The sequence below is a fragment of the Papaver somniferum genome, chromosome 2, assembly GCF_003573695.1.
Source record: "Papaver somniferum cultivar HN1 chromosome 2, ASM357369v1, whole genome shotgun sequence".
Lineage (NCBI taxonomy): Eukaryota > Viridiplantae > Streptophyta > Magnoliopsida > Ranunculales > Papaveraceae > Papaver > Papaver somniferum.
This window is the reverse complement of record NC_039359.1, coordinates 116,181,995-116,202,156: the sequence shown is the minus strand read 5'-3', so window position 1 is coordinate 116,202,156 and position 20,162 is coordinate 116,181,995. Positions and strand designations below refer to the sequence as shown.

The 20,162-nt window shown below is 35.5% G+C and overlaps 1 protein-coding gene and 1 long non-coding RNA gene across 3 annotated transcripts; one reads left to right on the top strand and one right to left on the bottom strand.

Annotated features, from left to right (window-relative positions):
- Positions 1-177: 177 nt before the first annotated feature.
- On the bottom strand, positions 178-3,799 carry LOC113348901 (pseudouridine-5'-phosphate glycosidase-like). Of its 2 annotated transcripts, XM_026592801.1 has the most exons (12): positions 3,601-3,799; positions 3,370-3,478; positions 3,160-3,270; positions 2,789-2,871; positions 2,454-2,513; positions 2,194-2,254; positions 1,909-2,015; positions 1,737-1,814; positions 1,556-1,601; positions 1,354-1,474; positions 1,155-1,240; positions 178-601 (listed from the first exon to the last, which is right to left on the bottom strand). In XM_026592801.1, the coding sequence occupies exons 1-12, from the start codon at positions 3,664-3,666 to the stop codon at positions 531-533; spliced, it is 999 nt and encodes a 332-aa protein (XP_026448586.1). In that variant the 5' UTR covers positions 3,667-3,799; the 3' UTR covers positions 178-530. The 2 variants fall into 2 exon arrangements, with proteins under 2 accessions (XP_026448586.1, XP_026448587.1); XM_026592802.1 differs by lacking the exon at positions 3,601-3,799 and having other exon boundaries at positions 3,160-3,275.
- Positions 3,800-4,038: 239 nt separating this feature from the next.
- Positions 4,039-9,736, top strand: LOC113353837. The gene is made up of 8 exons (XR_003361565.1): positions 4,039-4,131; positions 4,369-4,459; positions 4,669-4,827; positions 4,923-4,971; positions 6,083-6,219; positions 6,830-6,889; positions 8,160-8,214; positions 9,472-9,736. It is a non-coding gene; the product is annotated as an uncharacterized LOC113353837 (long non-coding RNA).
- The last annotated feature ends 10,426 nt before the right edge of the window (positions 9,737-20,162 follow it).

Here is a 20,162-nt window from a genome sequence, read left to right as displayed (position 1 = left end):
TTTTGGTGGGTTGGTACACCCCCAAGCAAAATGGCACCCCCATTAGCAGCCATGTAAACTGACATCAGCTAAGCTTGTGATTTTGGCACTAACTTTTTGACCTGAATTTAAGTTTCGCACAATTTTTTTTAGATGTGCACTACGCAGCCATAAACAATGACAGCATTTTCTGATATGTAAAATTAAAATTCTACTGTTGAATTTCAACCGGAGATAAACAACATATTATGTAGTTTTGTATATATGGCAAAATGTCAAATTTCCACTGTCGATGGAAATAAAAAAACAATTGTATACAGCCCATTGTGTTGCATGGGGTTACAGCATTACTGAACATTCTGCTCCTGATTCGGGTCTGGGACCATTTAAACCCAGAACTGCACTTGATGAATGAATTAACATAGCAAAAGGTCATTCTAACATGAACTCCTTCAGCAATGCGTGAAACCTAGATGCTTGTAAATGATCTCCATCAACTGTATGGGGTCACAAATTCACGTTAACCCAAAATTCTAGCTAACAAGCAAACTTCATCTGAGTTTAGAAAGAGCAGCAGCAATGCTTCCGCCAACAAGTGCGTTGTTCTTCACAAGTGCAATATCTGAAGCTTTGTTAAGGAGAAATAGGCAGCAAAATAAACTGAATGATAGCTTCAATATTGTAGTTTCATCACGCATTTGTAATTCAACAAGGAAAGATTATACTAAAAAAGTGCACCCATCAATGCCTAACATAGATCAGAACCCAAAACCAAGAAAACACCCGCCATGACACCAACTCCACAACCCATCCCCCACCCCAGTAACACTCACACCCTTAACTCATCATCTACTCTTACAGTTCATCTAATGTCAGATAAATACTTCATTAGAGAAGACCTTGCGACTTAAATTATTAGCTGTAGCATAGGAAAACTCGTGACAAATGCAACTATGGAATAAAGTTTTGCTAAAGATGATCCTGTGATAACTTCAAACGTATGATACAACGAACAATACAGATTTATAGCATATAATACATATTCTTTCTCCTGCAATGACTATAAATTCTTAACTGATACTGGTATAACTCTAAACTCTGAAGAAATTCTACCATAAAGGCTCTGACCATTATATCACAGTATAGCCAAACATATGACACCAGGAAAAGGATACTTGATGCCAGTGAGGCACCTTTAGTTAGTTCGTTCACTTTTGCGAGCAAAAAAGGTGTTTCAGCATTTCCAGACACATTTTTGTCCCTGAAATTTACACCAGGTTGAGAGAAAGAAAAAAAACATAGCGAAGTCCAAAGTCAAATTAATGTGAACAAAGAATAGAGATTAAAGTTTAATGAGGCTCGACTAATGTATACCTTGCTTCTTTTAGGGCAGTTTGTATTGCAGATTCTATCATTCTTCCTGAAGCAGCATGTTCTTTCGGTATTGGAACACCAATTAGGATGCCAGATCCAAGTCCGAGTTTCAGGTTGGCATCTAAAAGACAAAATCAACTTAAACATATTACCAGAAGTACAAAGAGATACATATTATAGAAAGAAAAGGAACGGGTCATGCCTATAAGCCGAGCGCAGTCTTCGGGAGAATCTACACGACACGGCACCTATAGTTTGCATGGCACGCAAAATAAAATCAATACAACTCGAGAGTCCAAAATTAACCGAAGAAAAATAGAGGTCCACAAAAAGTTAGTGATATTGAAAACACGGAAACAAATATAAAGTTCCGATAGTAGCACCTGGCAGCCACTTGTTTCTGTAAAAAATGCTGGGAACTCATGGGTCTTATAAGACGCAACTGTAACACCTTGTGTTTCCTGTATGGAGATTTCAATTGAGATGCATTAGTATCTTAATATATAATTTTATGTGACAGCAGTGACATTAAAAGATAAGTTGGGCGTTATGTACCAAATATTCCAAAGTTCTTGGAATATCTAATATTGATTTGATACCGGCAGATATTACTGCAACCGGAGACCTTCCAAGCTCAGTCAGATCAGAAGATATATCCATAGCTGCAAACTCAATAAGAGCATTTTACTTTTACAGAATGAAACATTGTGATGATACTTCGATGTTCACAAACCCATTAGTATAGCATAAGATATGACAAAAGGCCACAGTTCCAACTAACTGCAAGCCAACAATAATCTTTGACTCCTAGTTAAAAAGAATCAAGATGATAGGTCTTACTCTGTTCACCATGTCTGTGCACCCCTCCAATTCCTCCGGTAACAAAAACAGGGATCCCAACCTGCACGAAATTGGGTAGAGTTTGAATATTTAGTTTCTTTTTTGGTAGGTAAAGAGATACTTCAGTTATCGAAAGGAAAGGTTTATGAGATATGAACATAGAAGGAGAAAGATGAAAAAATAGATATATGTATAATTTTCTATGGACGACAAGGAATCCAAGAAAACGAAAAATAGAGAAAAGCTGGGAAGTTAGTTACCTTAGACGCAAAGAAGATAGTTGCTGAAACAGTTGTTGCGCCATTTCCTCCACTTGCCACCTGGGAAGGCATAAATCAGAATCTTTCTTATCGCCCTTAAATAAATACCTGACTTTTAAAAACAACTAAGAAACTGAAATATTTCAACAGCCTGTTGACTCTGATTAACTAGTTAGTCCTTTGCCAGCAAGGAATTTGAGGACAGGTCAGGTCTTGCAAGGATAGACATGGTATCGCAAGGTTTTGCAAATCTTCTCAACAGTTTGATTATAGATACTCTGAAATTTGAACAAACTAAGGACTGATCAATCAACATATCCCAGATTATGACTCACAATATGTGCAATGTCCCTGCGAGCTGTCTTTTGAGCTTTAGTGCCAAGACTTGCAAGCCTCTCTAGTTGTTCATTGCTAAGACCTGAACCAGCAAAGAAGAAAAACTAATCATAAAGATAGTGATAAAAGAACAAGGAAGGGTTTTCCAATAATATTTCGCAGTCCTAAACAAAATCCTCAACTCAAGAATGTCACTGATGCTACAGTACATATTGAAATTGAAATGATCAAAAATCAACCGTTTTATATCTCTATTAACATCACGAAATGTAAATATATCAATCATCAGAACACCAACACAATCAACATATAGTTAAACAATACTGTATGAGTTCATTATTGAAGACAGTTCTAAATCATAAATGAGAACCTATGCATGGTATGCCGTCTAAAATAGCAATTGTGGCTGGAACTGCTCCATTCTCCCTTACAATTGCCTCCACCTCCTTTGCAGTTTGTAAGTTTTGCGGATAAGGCATTCCTGAACTTAAAAGAGAAAACAGATAATCACACTGTGACCTAAAACTAAGAAGCAGACAGCTCAAAACAGAAATATAAAGACAAAAATCGATTAGCATACCATGTGAAATTATAGTGGATTCGAGAGCTACAACAGCACGGCCATTTGACAAAGCATCAAACACTTCTGGTGATATCTTGACATCCCCTTTACTAGAACCATTCTCACTCTATACCCCATTTCACAAATTCACGAGAAAACACACTAATTCAGTAAGAAAGAAATTGAAGTCTTTCAAAATCGAATCCCTAATGGTAAGTTACAATTCAACATTGATTTGAAAGATATTACCCGTTTTGTTTGTTCAAATTGCCTTTGGAGATTAACCAATCTTGAGAGGGCTGAAGATGATGACATTGCCAAGTGAGTGGTGATTAGGGTGTGTGAAGATCCCACAGTACACCCAAAGTAGGTTTTTATGAGAAATCGGAGGTTTTGATTGGAGTTGCAAGTATGAAAGTTAACTACTACACACAGAAGCGATTTTTATTTTTTTATTTTTTTTTAGAAATTGACGTTTAATCCCATATTAGTTGGGCTTTAGACATTCTAGTCCTGTCCCCTCAGGCGTAGTACTAAGAATAGTACTAAGAGGTCCAAATTTACCAAATTCTAAACGAGTCAGTCCATTGTTAAACGATTTAGTCCAAAATATGTTTTTTTTATGACAAAAGTACCCCATAAAACAAAATCCGTCATAATCATTTTCAATTTCCTGGTTTCATATGTCGAAACTCTCTAGAAATCTCCATATCTATTCCTGTTGAAGACGACGGTTACAGGAATTGATAAAAACTCATCTCAAATTCGATTCATGATCAGGTTTAGATCATTTTACGCTCCTCTACCTTTCCTATTTTTCTCAACTTCGAAGAATCTCTGGAAGAAAATTTCAAAACAAACAAATCTGATAAAACATCATCTAAATCTTTTTAAAAATTCATTAAATTTTACAGAAGTGTTTTGTTTTTAATATCTCCTCTTAAATCTTATTACAATTTCGGTTACGATGCTTTATGTATTCGTTTTGTTTTCATTTGTTATCTTTCAATTAAACAGAGTTTTGATCGAGGAGAAACCGAGAAGGAATTGTAAATTTTGGTTTCATGGCGATTCATTTTGAGTAATCCACTAGTATCCGCAATTACTGGTAATTGCATCCATCTGATTCCTTTAATTTCTGTAAATTTGATCTCATTTGTGATTTTTTTGTAGGGATTTAGGTTGTTTTTTTTTTGTTGATTAGTTATAGATTTCATACTCAATGATGGGTTTTGGAGAAAACACACGAGCTATTCTTAGTAATGCTGATTGTTATGGCGTTCATTTTTATTTTTGTATTCGGTGTTTGTTTGCCAGAACTGTCCAGGGTCACCAAAGCAAAAAAATGATAATATACATGCAAAACCTCCCTTGTCGATTACGTCTCAGATTCGCAATGTTCAAGCACCGTGTAATACATCTTATGGCCTGGTGGATATATTTCCAGTAGAAGATCGCAAAAGTGCTCTACACGAGGTTAATTGGTTTTGCTTTTGTTTTACATGATTCCTTTATTTAGTTTATCTGTTAGTGTACTCATGATATTATCATTATGCTTCTTGTCTTGCTAGTCACTCGTGGACATCAATGCTCAAGTAGCCACTGCCCATGACAATGGAGGTATATTAACTTAATCTTGAGTGCTTTGTGTATGATGTTGATTGGGTGGCAGAAATATAGTACCCTCAGATGTACTTTACTCCATTAGTTGCGAGATAGTGACAAGTTTTTGAAATATATCCTATAATGCATTCAAGCAAAAGTCATAATGTAAGCCCAAGCACCTATTTATAGTCTGTCCTTCTACTGGTTTTTATAATTTGTTTCATGAGTTTAGGGTATTAATATGATTGAATACTGGTTTTCATATTACCTCTAATTCTTTACCATCTAAAACGGGTGTGTGGACAGTGAGATGGATCATATTGTTATTATTACTGACAACCATAACATCTGCTGATACAAATATGAACATTTTCACTATCAAAACCAAAGAGTATCATGGTAGTGATCTGAAAATTGTGAAGGAGATTTAGGTGGTAGTGACTGAAGTGCAAATGGGTAATAATAACATCACAATATGTGGAAATTCTGAGATTTGTTTGAAGTATAAAATTACAAATGTTCTGATTTTTTTGGGGCTATTGATGAATGGCATTTGTGTCTGATGCTTCTACAACCAGATGTTAAAATTGCACTAATTTGATTTGAGATCATCTATATGTTATTTTCTACTGAACATATTTCAGACTTGCTCTTTGAATATCTCATTTTAAAGATAGAGAATTAACAGGATTGTAGGGATTTAGATAATTTTGGAAATCACTGTGATTTTCTGCTTGTATTTGTTAGGTTTGATTAATTTTAGCTGAATATTATAAAATTGTTCTGTTTCCGTTATTCATTTTGTTGGTATGGCTGACATGTTAGCTGGATTTTGTTAGAATTTAAATCTTCTTAAAAGCAGTTCCGCGTAGTTATTATCTACATAATGAATATTGTTGTTCCCTAGTTTGATGATGGGTTGTCTTAAGAGCGCGTGCATTTTCATGTCCCAATGCATTTTAATAAATTAAACAAAATAATCCTTTTTAGAGGTTTGATAGAGAAACCAAGATGATTTGGAGGCAGAAAGGGATGTATTCTTCTAAAAACTATAGTAATTACATCGTTTGTCCACAATCTGTTGTGGGTGGCGTATGTACTGATTATCTTTGTATGTTTTTTCCAGTGACCGAGCAGCTCCATTTACAAATACTGATTTAAAATTATGCACACTGCTCCTGAAATGCGGAAAGATGTAAAGTTTGTGGAGATATGATCCCTGCAAGACATGCTGAAGAACATTATCTTGATGCTCATGCTCCGGTATGTTGATAAGCAATTTCTTTTTAAAAGATTTTAGTGTTTTAAAGCCGAGAAAAAACATTTTACTGTTTTAACTAATGCTTCAATTAAGATAATTCTAATGATCGATTATCTTGATGCTCATGCTCCTTAACTAAATTGTAAATAAATCGTTCAATTTTTCAGTCAATATATTCGCTTATGGGTAATCGAGGAGGTGTTTTTCTTTTAAATTTTGATGTGTCTCCAGTTAAATCGTTGTTGCTATTCAAGTCTGTATGTGTACACAGTTGTGCACATGTTGATTATTAATGTGTACATAGTTGTACACATGTTTATTACTAATGTGTACACAGTTGTACACATGGTGATGTCAGTGCTGATGATTTGAAGGGTGAGAGAAGATCTGATCTGTTCTTTCTACATAGTTTTACACATGTCGATTACTAATGTGTACACAGTTGTACACATGGTGATGTCAGTGTTGATGATTTGAAGGGTGGGAGAAGATCTGATATGTTCTTTCTACCTTCTTTTGTATTCAGCATCTTGAGAAAATAGATTCTTTGCAAGTACTTCAAAACTTCTGGTTTTGAGTTTGGATAACAATTGTGTTATTTTTATTGTGCAGGCCAAGGCTATGAAGGATCCAGAGATTCAAAACAATCTATCCGATCTAGTCAGGAGACAGGTATGTGAACCATCAGTAGTTCATCTAACTTCAAACTTAACTGAAGTTACTCATCATATGCTAGATTTGCACTTAACATGCTAGATGATCGCAAGGGGCTCGTATAGATTCACATCTATTTTATTGATATCGGAGCTTAGGCATCTGAACACTAATAGATGCTAAAGTAAGATCAGAGTTGATGTTAGTCTTTGTCAAAGTGACAAAAAAATGTAGCACTTGATATTCTCTGAGATAATGTTTTTATTGACATATGAGCTTGTTGTGGTGTGTTCATTAGAAGTGTATTTTATGTAAGGAAATACGTGAGCTAAAGTTGTTAGTGTACACCAGTTGATTGTTAACGTGTACATAGTTGTACACCTGTTTATTATCAATGTGTGCATAGTTACACCTGTTGCAATGTGTACATAATTTTACACTTGTTTATTATTAATGTGTCGTAATTGTACACATGATGATTATTAATAGTTTTTATTGTTCAAGTTTAATTTCGCATAAAGTATCAAATTATGTTAATATCGGCATTTGGTAGCAACATTTAGCTGCAGTTTCAGAAATAGGGAACCAAGTGATGCTTTCAACTGTTAGGAAATTTTTACTCATTTTTTGCTTACACATGGTTTCTTAGTTGTGTCTGAATACGTTATCAACGGTTTTAGCTATACTTGCATATGGAATGAACTTATGTATATGCCATGTGGTACCTATACTTTCATTGAAACCCTTTAGTTTTTTATTCATTTTTTGAATTTTGATGATCAGAAAGGTACTAGCTTTGGTGAATTTAGGAGGATTTCTAGTGTTTATATAATGTCGGTAAGTGTGTACTTACTGGTACACCTTTGTGATTCCCATGAAATAGAATTGTTTGTAGGTGTATACTTTTTGATTGGTTGCATGTTTTGTAAGGGGTGTAATTTTTGGTGCACCAGTGTATTTTCCATGAAAATAAGTCTATGTATGGGTATAAATGACCGATTTGATGCATGTTTTGTAGGTGTGTACATATAAATACACCTGAAAAAGTAGGTTTGTGGGGGGTTTTGAAGGATCAATTTTATGCATGTTTTGTAAGTGTACACATTGGTGCACCAGTATAATTTCCATGAAAATTTTGGTTTGTGTGTGATTATGAATGATCAGTTTTATGCATGTTTTGAAGGGGTGTACATATTGGTGAACCAGTGGAATTCCCATGAAAAATATGTTTGTATATGGTTATGGTCGGCTTGATTTTGCTGATATGAAAAGATTTATATGTATGTAGAAGCCAAGAACCCAGCAACAAAAGAGGTAATGAAGAAGAAAACATACAAGAACAGGTCAGTCTTTTTTTTTCCTCATTTGGGATTTTCATATATTGAGCAAGTGTCAAACCTTTTTCTGTCAGTTTGCGTTTCTGTTGATTTATAGTAATCTATCTTAGCTTTTATTGAACTAGGTTTTGTTTAAGATCCTATGTGTTCTATTGAGTTCCGCAGTAGGGTTCTTGATTGTTTCTTTGTTTAGGCTAATGAAAGATATGTCAGATCTTAAGAAAATCGTCGTATATTAGTACTCTATGACCCATTTAAAAGAAAATGTGATTGAATGGTTATCATATCTTATGACATGAGAGTGACTTCTACTTTATGTATATGAATATTAATCTAGTCTGTTATATGCTACTATTCTATATTTTTCTTGGCAACGTTATGGATTGTTCCATGACTGCTACATGTATATGCGCACATGTTGTTTAATGTGTACATAGTTATACACACGTTCATTCTTAATGTGTACATAGTTGTACACCTGTTGATTCTTAATGTGCACATAATTGTACACACTTTGATCACTAATGTTTACGTGATTGTATAACTGTTGATTTTTAATAAATAAATGTGATTAAATAAGGGAGAGAACATCATGTTTTAACCTTTTTGATCAACATATATCTTGCAAATTTTCGATGATAGCTTTAGCTCAGGAATGAAATATTTTAAGCTCTCTGTGATACTTGAAGTATAAACATAATCTTGCATGTTTAAATTGAAATTTTATTATAAAGCTAAGGTAAAACAATGTCTTGCTTCTTTGTAAGCTTTCTATAGGAGCATGATACATAATAGCTTGAGTTTAATTACAACTACTTCATTTCATCTCCGTTTATGCTTGAGCTTGCCTGATAACAAAATGTTGCAGAACAATTATTCTCAGTTCTTTTTAATTGTTGGTCTTGTCTGGAAAAGGGTTCACTCTTTATCCAACATTTGTAGATAGTTGTACAAATGTTTATTGTTAATGTGTACATGGTTGTGCACATGTTGATTCTTTTTGATGCTGACCATCGTTTTAGGATTATGAAACCCTTGACCTGACTTTCAATCTATGATTATGGTCGACAATTGGACTTGATCTCATACATTGGGGGTGACTTATGGGATGGCATAACCTGAATATTGTTTTCTATATGTTTCTTTCGATGGAATTTACAAAGAACATCTTGACGACATGTATGTAACTACAATTTTTCTTTACTAGCTGGTTTTTTGTTATCTGTACATATTATTTTGTTTAATATTCGTATTTAGCTGCAGACGTCCAAGTGGTGATAAAATCTACAATGTTTCCAACAATCAACTTCCCGCAGCTCTGGAAAATTGAAATTTGATAAGCAACTCGGGGTGGAGAACGTATGAAGGATAATTACTGAAGTAGATGGTTACCAATCACATCACCCCTGAACAAGCATATCGATGTCTCATTGAATCTGCGTTAATTGTTGTTAGAGGTCATTCGTTAATTGCTATTAGATGTCATGCAGAGGTAGCAATGATGCAGTATGCATTACTTTAACTCGGTGCCTATAATCCATGTCAAACATAGCTGTACACACCATTGTAAATTAACATTTTTTTTTAAAATGAAAATTATAAAGGCATATGAGTACTCTTTTTGTAGATCTCGGAAAGAGCTTTCCGAATATATAAGGTTTGTGAATTTTGGATGAGCGGTTCGAAAGATAAATTGTTTTTTAATAATTTATATATTATTTAAAATTTCTGACATCATCATGAGTCATCGTGGACTAAACTGTAAATATTTGGATTAAATTGTAAATAATAAGGGTCATTAGTGTACTTTCCCATATTTTGGACTAATCTGTACCTAGTTGATTCAGGTTGGACTAAATCATATCTTTGGACTGACTTTTGGACTAAACCGTTTTTTTCCCTTTTTATTTTTGATAAAACAGAAGCAACTTTTTAGTGTGGTTTGGTGTTAAAACCTCCATCCACGGGGATGGTCACAAACTCACAAGCCTTTTCTTTTCTCTCTCAAAGCTTACTCGGCCGATGACTTGTTTTCAAGCAAAGATATGTTGGACTCTTTTTTTTTTGAAACTAACACGAAATTACACGGGGAACTGTGTCGCAAATCGTTGATTACAAATTGTTTCAGAAAATCTGGGATGATATATTCCCAAACGTTGGCCTGTAATACTCCATGTTGGCTCTTATCTGCCGCATAGTTTGCAAGAGCATCTGCAGCCTGGTTGGGATGTAGTTGTGTTGGATTTTGTATTGAGGTATATCGCCTAGTCTTCTTGTAATTTCATCAAGCATTCCTTTGAGGTACCATGAAGTATCTGATTGGTCGTTAATAAATTGTATTAGCGTATGTGAGTCTGATTCGATGTAGATTTTATTCCATTGGTGGATATTTACCGTTCTTAGGGCCATGAGGAGTGCCCATGTCTCTGCTATCAGTGCAGTGGTGATTCCCAAAGGTTGAGCCATTGCGACAATGACTGTTGTTGTTGAGTCCCTGCAAATAAAACCTCCCCCCGCTGGTCCTGGATGTCCTCGGGCAGCTCCATCAGTGTTGATCTTGATCCAGTGTGGTCCTCGAGGGATATACTCTCTTACAATCCCTTCTTAAAGATCGTGAAGAAGATGTGCGTTCAAATAATTCTGAATGTGAAAATCTTCGTCGAAATCTCTTTGTGTTGAAAGAAGAACTTGCTGAATCAGAATCTAGATGTAACTCTCAACAATGTTGTTTTAAAGACAGACAAAACGTTTTTCTCTCACGAGAGAAACAATTGGAGGATGAGCTTTCTGCTGCTCAGGTACTGTTTGTCGTAGGAGTCATGACGGGTAGGGATGGAGGAAGCACTGTATTCTCCCATGTATATTCCTAATGCATATGCTTTGCTATGTTGACGGTATCGGTAGGAGTTAGGCGTTTCCTTCCATATATGAGATCATTGCGGGAAAGCCATAGTTCCCAAAACAGAAAGCAAAATGAAGTTGTGGCAGTCGTGGTTTGGTTGATCTGCAGTAATTGAATGATGGTGGATAATTGTGTAATTGGTTGTGGTCGACGGTGTTGGAAGAAAGGAGACGTCGCATGGTGATTGAAGAGAGAATCCCAAGCCTCTCTAGCATACCGACTTGTAAGGAGTATATGTTTATCTGTTTCTGGGCAAATATTACTTCTAGGACATAGGTTTGAGGGGGTGAGGTGTATTGTATGTACTAATGTGAAGGTAGGTAAGCCTTTATTTATAGATTTCCACAAGAAAAGCTGTATTTTTGGGGGCCAGGTTAACGTCCAGATGTATTTTGTTGGTTGAAGCTGATGGGTAGTTGTGGTATGATTTTGAAGTTGGGTTAATAAACGGTATCCCGACCTTACTGTATAATGTCCAGATTTCGTGAACGGCCAAAAAAATTTGTCTAGTAGACCATCTTGCAGTAGGTGGATATTAGTAATTATGTCCCTAGCCGATTGCGGAAGTTGTGCCAGAAGATCATGGTTCCAAGAATGTGAATTTGGGCCAACTAGATCGGCAACCAAAGGAAAGTCTTGGCATTGGTTCTGGTGTAGTGGAGGGTGATTCGGGATCCAGTTGAAAGTGGTCGGGATAGTGTCCCATTCCCAATTTGGTGAAAAAGGTGGAGTGTGATAGATGACATGAGAGAAAAAAGTTGTTTCCAAAGGGGTCTAGCTGAGGTTGAGGGTGGTTGGGGGGATTGGAAAAAAGTTGTATTGTTGAAATACTTTTCTCTGCACATGGTTGTATAGATCGAATCAGGTTCATCTTGAAGTTTCCAGACTCTTTTAAGTAGTAGCACTTTGTTGTGTTTCAAACTTTTCCAAATTCCCAGGCCTCCCTCCGGTTTAGGTTTAGATAATTTATCTCAACCCATAGGATGAAGTTTCCTATTCGACGAGTCATGGCCCCAGAAAAAATTCCTAGTTATCTGGTCTATTTTTTATGCACATGTACAGGTAGAAGGTTTGTCTGCATTATATGATTTGCAGTAGGGAGGAGAGAGGTTTTAATGAGTACTAACCTTCACAAAGTAACACTGACCCCCATATCCATAGTTGAGTTATTCAAACAAACAAAACAATGCTTTTCAAAAACAACAATACAAACTCTCTGCAATTACTCAAAGCAATTGTCTTTCTTACATGAACAAGAAAGAGAAAGGCAACTATAAATACAAAGACACCAACGCACATAGATGACCAATCAGGTCTAAATATGAAAGCACCAATGAAAGAGTTACACGTCACAAGGAGTGACAGCTAGCGGTGACAGGGAATGACAGGCTGTCACATAACTAGAGAAATGTAGAGGATTTACTGAGAGTGTGGTTGAGTGTTACTATTAGCCCCCCTTAAGTTGGAGTGTTCTGCAGAGACCACCTTCAACTTGTCCCTAAGATAGCAAAATCTTGGTGCAAAAATCCCTTTTGTAAAAATGTTTGCAATATGTTCAAATGTGCAGATATAAGTAACATGTAAATCCTTAGCCTTCACAAGTTCACGCACAAAATGAAAATCAGCAGCCGTATGTTTCATACGACTATGTAAAACTGGATTGGCAGAATAGAATGTGTAGCAGAAGTTCTTGCAAACCTGGAATCAATGTTGAGCCATAGATCACGAGAAGAATCGGCACCAACCACATATGGAATCACTGCATCTGAAATTGTCGATTGAATCCATACAATCAATGTGTTGTCATCATCAATCCGTGCAGTGTAGTGTGGATTCACATTTCTTTGTTCGAGATCATCCTGATTAAGATATTTGGGAGGACAGATGACAGAACCATCAATTAAACCAAGAACTTTGTATCTCTTCAGTAAAGGTACAAGTAAATTCTTCCATGTGATGAAGTTATCATCTTTGAGTTTGGAGTTGATGATACTGGAAATCCGATTGAGAGGAATGTTGGAAATTCGTGGTTCGTAAGCATTCAACACCATTGATGAATCGGAAAAAGAAATTTAAAAACAAGATTTGGTAAAGTAAAAACTAAAGAAACGATCGGAGAGATGAAGCAAAAGTGAGGATCTTTGGTCCCCTTGATACCATAGTTGAGTTATTCAAAGAAACAAAACAAAGTTCTTCATGTTAGAGCATAGCTCGTTGAACCTACCAAGCATTGGTATGTCAAGTTTGGTTGTCATATTTTAGTGAACCAAAACTCATTTAAGAGTCGCTTGATTAAATGTACTAGAGTCAACTTCGTATAGGTTAGCTTGAAAGAATTAGGATATGAGACATTACAAGTATTGCGAAGACTTGAAGAAGTGAAGAAGTACGGAGCTACAACCACAACACCATCCTTTCACTTGAGGTTAGTGATATGACTTGAACTGTTTCATTCCCTAATGTATCTTTCAAGTCGTGCATATTGAAAACAAAACTGCGAAGCATGAACACTCTAGATAGACATAGTATTAAGGAATTCAATACGAGGTTTATTGCTTAACCATTAAACTTTGTAGATAAGACATCAACATAATGGTATGAATTTTATTGTGATTATGTATGGGTACGAGGTGAGGATTTCATCCTAGAAAACAATGTTGTTACATGTGTTTTAAGGAAGTAAGTTCATGAACTTTGTTTGTGAACCGAAAAGGAAATCGCCAGGCGTTATTAGGGTTGTTCTTCATTGCATATCTTATGGACGACCAATATGTGTGATTAGTATAACCGCTCATGACTTGTTTGTGTTCTTGGTAAAACTATTCACATGAGGCCTGACTTTTGTATTGGTATGACTTTTATTAGTGAAATCGATCTTAAGTAATCACCTGTTGGTATGATCTAGTTTGTGTAGTTTGTAAGACCTAACACTGGGTAAAGGGGTACCGATCCTAGTAAGAGGTGCAACACGTCACAAAGGGGAATCGATCCTTGTATGGGGTGCAACAAGGTTTATAGCAGAAAGGGAGACCGATCCTATGGACATGTGCAACACGTTTTTAGGCAAAGGGGAACCGATCCTATGGACATGTGCAATACATATGAGTTAGATACCATATATATGTGGCGAACCGATCCTAAAGCTAGTGTGACTATGCACAATACTCACATGGAGGTAGAACCAAAACTTGTTTTGGTAGAACCGTTAAACACATGATTTGTGATTGAGAAGTTCTTAATCAATCGCATAGCTCTTGAAAGTCAGATGAACCAATTCTAAACTTGTTTGGAAGTGTGGTAAATCGGTTTTAAATGAGCAAGTATGAAAGAGGACATACAAAGAAAGGATGTCGACACACATTGAACACATGTAATAATGCGTATATTTTTTATTGTTCAAAGATATTCCTTAACGGCTAAGAAGGAAGTAAATCCCAGGATCGAAATTAAATAAGTTAAGAATTTTTTAATTAAGGTTTTTAATTATATATGGAAAATAAGAATTAGTAATGTGAATTTGCTAGTTAAAGATTTTCCAAGGAGATTTTCGATCATTATTTTGGACAGAGCATTCTCAGGAATTATGAATACCGAATATGAAAATTATTATAGAATATCTTGAGAATATTTTCGGTTTTGGGAATTCCTTGGTGTCCAAAATTCCTTTTCTATAAATACTTGAAGTTTGCCTTTCTAGCAAACTAATCTTTCGTGACAGTAAACTTCCTCTTTTGTACTGTTACTGGTGAAGCCGCCTATTCGGAGAGGAGAGTAACCTAATTAGGAGAAATCTCTTACGGTCGCTCAGTTTAAAGTCTTCTTTGGGATTGAGAAGCTCTAGCGCGTACCGTTGGTGGGAAACTAGATAATTGCGGTTTATCTTTTGTTTTCATATTGATTTGATTGACTAACGATGGTTGAACTTTGATTGCACCTAGTTTGTTTATGCTTGAGCATCTTCTCTTCTGATATAAGATTCACTCAAACCAGTTCAAGGTTTCGACAGGGATCTTTAGACTGTTGTTAGAGATAAAGACGATCTTGTGATAATCCATTGTTAACAGACTCCGTTCTGTGTGTGATTGATCACAAGAGATTCAACTAGTTGTGTGCAGGTATTTATTGAAGATCTAAGAAGATTTGAACACAAAGAAGAGGTAGAAGATTTCTGACTTGGTTATATAAATCTTTGGTGTGCACAATGTTTCGGTAAAAGAGGATCCAACTATAATCGATCTATCCTTGTGGTATTTTGATAGAATAGTTGTGTAGATCGACATCAATACGTTTCCTTGGTATTAAAGGTATTGATTGCAAAATTGATGAGTGCCAAATATTGTATATATCTATCCCTTTTTGTTGGCATTTAACTCATCTTTTGTGCATTAATTCTACATTTTATCCCATATTCTGTATTTTCATTGTTTTCGAGAATAAATATTTTTCTTACTTAATTTTGCATTTTTAGGTAATAAATAAAGTTCGGATGACTTGCGGAGCAAAAAAGAGCAGAAAAGTAGTGAAAAGCCGGGAGGAATTACGCAAGGAAGCCGCAAAGAATGGAGCGCACGTCCAAAAAGCTGGAAATGGGCTCAAGAAGGAAGAATTGTTCTTAAGGAAGATATGGGCTTGGCATACCCAAGGCCCAAAACCCTTACCCAAACCCATTTTCTATATCCATACCCGCCTCCATTCTCAGCCGTTAGATTGGATCCATCTCATCATCCAATGGTCGCTTCTTCATCGTGCATCAAAATCTGAAGTCCCTGCAAAACACTACAACACCTAACTCCATCTGGTGTCGTTAATTTTGTTGTATTGTATAATCCAACGGTCGCTACAGGATCCACTTCATCTCACCGTCAGATTGATCTTTCATCTCCATATCCCACGGTCGAGATTCGCCAAACATCTAACTCGATGATCCCGATACACACCATAGGGACCGAACCCTACACCCATTAGCCAAACACACCCTTCTCCCAAAACCATCGAATCCATCTTCTTCCCCTCTTCTGCAACAGTGACGCTCCCCCCAAATCACTCCACCATCTTCTCCCACAAACCACCTGCTCCACCATCTCTACCACCTCACCTCTGCAGCGCCATCACTTCTTCACCATCATCACCCGACACCACACCATCCCCCTAGCCGAGTTGCTTTAACTCCTCTCACCAACTGACCTAGGTGAGGGTTGATAAAACACCTCGAATTAGGGAGCAATTGACGCAATTGGAGGCAGAGAAGGACCGAGAGAGAAGAAAAGAGATAAAGCATGGCTCGACGATGTGGTGAAGACCTGTCAATCAAATTAGGTAAAAAAAAAATCAAACCCTAGGTCTGTAAAATTAGGGTTTTTAATTTAGGGTTCATAGGTCCCTTTTTGTATAAATTGAACACAAGGGTGTCGAATAGAAGGTGTTCTTGGACTAGCCAAGTTACCAATTAGGTTTAATTTCACTGTTAATTTTTAGGGTTCTTGTTTTGCAATTTTCATTCCCTGTTTAGTAGTTTACATGTTGTGTTGATCCTGTTCAATGTGTGATGTTCCTGTTAATGTTAAATGTTGTTTACATATGTTCCTGTTAATGTTAAATGTTGTTTACATATGTCCTGTTAATATGTGTTGTTCCTGTTAAATGTTGGTGTTCCATGTAATGTTAGTTTAGTGGAATGATAGGCTAGAAATCTCAGTGCATTGTGTTGATTGAGTAGTGGGGAGAAACTAGTGCTCACTAGTGACAATGAGCAAGCTAGTTCTCTTCCCACTCTAGATGAATGCCTAAAGCCATTGCCTTGGCTTTGCTTTTCTTTCCTTTTTTTTTAACTGTTTTGTTACTTCTTCTCCTCCCTGCCCTTGGCTAACAGCCTTGGTTTATTTGGTTTTGTTTCCAGTTACCTTTGCTTCACTATCACATTTACTTTACTTTCTGTCACTAATTCAGTTACACCAAAACAGCTCAGTTGTGTTTTAACACAACACAAAAATCTCTAGGAAAACAACAATAGCTCCCTCCAAGTCCCTGTGGACAAACCCCTGCTTATTCACTTTCTACTTTAGATCCTGTGCACTTGCAGGTGTAAATATAACCATAGTTTTAGGTTTAATTCCTTAGCTATCAAAAATCTTAACGATTACCTTTTGGTAATTGAACATAAGATAGATCTTGGAACCTGGCAAAGGAGTTTATGTTAAGATAAACAGAAGAGTCTTTGTCCAACTCATATCACTTGGTTGAAGAGAGTTGATACAAAACATATTTGTTGTTCCTTTATTGTTTAGAATACGAACCAAAGGAATTGGTCCAAGTACGTGACTTGTTTACAGGTCGGAGGGCGTGGGAATACAGACGGAGCTAGGTGAACTATAGGTTTAGTTGCTTGGTCTCGACTATATGAAGTTGGTTTATTTTGTATAGCGGCTTAATCCTGGGAGTATTCAATTCTGGACAAGGTCCCGGGGTTTTTCTGCTTTTGCGGTTTTCCTTGTTAACAAAATCTTGTTGTGTCATTTACTTTATATTTTCGCATTATAATTGTTTTATTATAATTAAAGTAAATTATACAAACTTTAATTCATATTTACTTGATAAGCAATCCTATTGTGTTTGGTTAAGTCTGAACCTTTGTATCAAGTAAACATACTTCGTTGTTGTATTGTCTCGACTCAGTCCATAGACAATCATTTTCGAAGAAAGGACTTATAGGAAGGAAAAGTTTTAGCTTGAGGTATATTTGGGTACCCTCGCCTGTTCACTTCAAGAACAACATTACAGACTCTCTGCAATTACTCAAAGTAATTGTCTTTCTTACATGAACATGAAAGAGAAAGGCAACTATAAATACAAAGATACCAACACACACAGATGACCAATCAGGTCTAGATCTGAAAGCACCAATGAAAGAGTTACACGTCACAAGGACTGACAGCTAGCAGTGACAGAGAATGACAGGCTGTCACAGAACTAGAGAAATATAGAGGAGTTACTGAGAGTGTGGTTGAGTGTTGTTATTAATCCAGAGCTTAGATGATTGAATAAAAAATAATGAACCATACTCAAAATTACAATTAACCACCTCTCCAAGAATCTTTCTTGCTCAAATAAAATCTCACGATGATGACTTTGTAACCCTATGTCTACGCCTCCATCAGTTGGCCTATCCCATAAATCTTTCTTAAATGTAAATTAGATATTTTGGTTGAAAATTTGATGAATAAAAAGTTTTGAGTTTATTTGGAATGGCAGGCGCATCCCTCGTGCGTGTTATACTAGTTCATATAAATTTAAGTACTTAACTGATGGTTGATTTATTTGTTTTTAGGTAATGCTTTGCCATGTGATTCATTTTTTTCTCTTTTGTGCAAGTCAGTTTCGCTTGTTGGTGTCTCTGTAGCCTATAATATATTGTACGTTATGTCTTTTTTTAAAGAAATGAGAAAATGAACTTCAAAATCTGGAACTAATTTATGAACATGATAATACTAGTTGATTCTAATAATGGTTAGAATTTAGACTCTAGCATTAACCGTGGCTAGAGTTTAGGATAGAAAATATAAATTCTCCTACTTTAAGATTTTTCTAAAATGAAAACAAAGAAAATAATTACAACGGTGGGATTAAACCATCCAATCAAAACTATTTTTTTTCACACTCTTTAAAAAATTTATAACGATGCACAAAAGTGGACATGACCCATCGTGTGGAAAAACATGACACGTCATGACTTTACATAGGATTCTAGATGCCCTGTAAGGGTTGTGGCTACCAAGTATCTGAACGTCACTCCGGAACAAGGGTTGGGTAATATGGAAGCCGGACAACAACCTGAGGATCGTGTTAATGCAAATGCTTTACAAGTTCAAAGTAACTTGAAATACTTCTCCCACTCTGTCTTCATACTCTATTATCTGATAGCAGGTAATATGGTTGGAATCACCACTCTTCACGTTTTCTTCAACCCACTGCCTGATGTCATAGCCGTGTTCACTGCAACTTTGGGGTTGGTTTATGTTGTTTTGAGGCTTATATTTGCAAGGGTCAAAGGAAGAGGAGATCCAGTCTCAGGTATGAGTGTGTTCATGAGGGTGTTTATGAGGATGAGTATCGTGTATGGGCTATTTCGTATCTTAAAATTCAGGAAAATTAACATACATTAAAACTTCTGTAAAACAATAGGCTTGAGACCACCCTAATCCTATTATTTTAAAGAGATATTACTTAATTGATAATTTAATAATTTATTATTTTATAAATATGTTAAAAATATATTAACCTAAAAGAAAATACTCTATTGATATTATAAAAGATAATTCTTAATTTTAAATTTTAACCACTATGATTTGAAACAAAGTACGTAGGAAGTGTAACCATTGGCTAATTTGATATAAACTTCTAGATAATGAAACATTGGAAATTGTATAAATATTAATATTATATTACATCCAATGTATTTCACAAACCCTAACTTAATATAAATAGTATTTAACATATAATTTACATATAAATTTGATAGGGATGAAAATTATTTTTTATTTTCTAATAGAATTATTATTTTATATAACATTTGGGACATAATAATGCATAAGAGAATGTTTTGGAATGTATTATATTATAACTAGGGCTTAATATATACGGCATGGGCATAATTTTTATTTGAATATTCATTTTCCGATGTTGGGATATTAGATTTAATACTTATTATTCGCCGTATTACTCTCCTTATCAAAAGTGAAGATTGATGCTTACGGTCTTTAGTCTACAAATCCTTTCTCATGTACCCATATATGATTTATTTCTAGTATGTTTGATAGTTTTACATCTTTCCAAATATGTCGAAGTTATATCCTCAAGCTGCGAATTTATCATAATTAATTTTTCACACTGTCTTTCAAAAACAAAACAAAACAAAACAAAAACGTTAGTGTTTTATAGTTTACAAAAGTATCTTATAGATTATTTGAAATGATATTGTCCTTATGAATTTCCCTTATTTAGGTGACCGTGAAAAACCTATACATTGAAATATGTTAGTTATTAAAAAATTACGTTG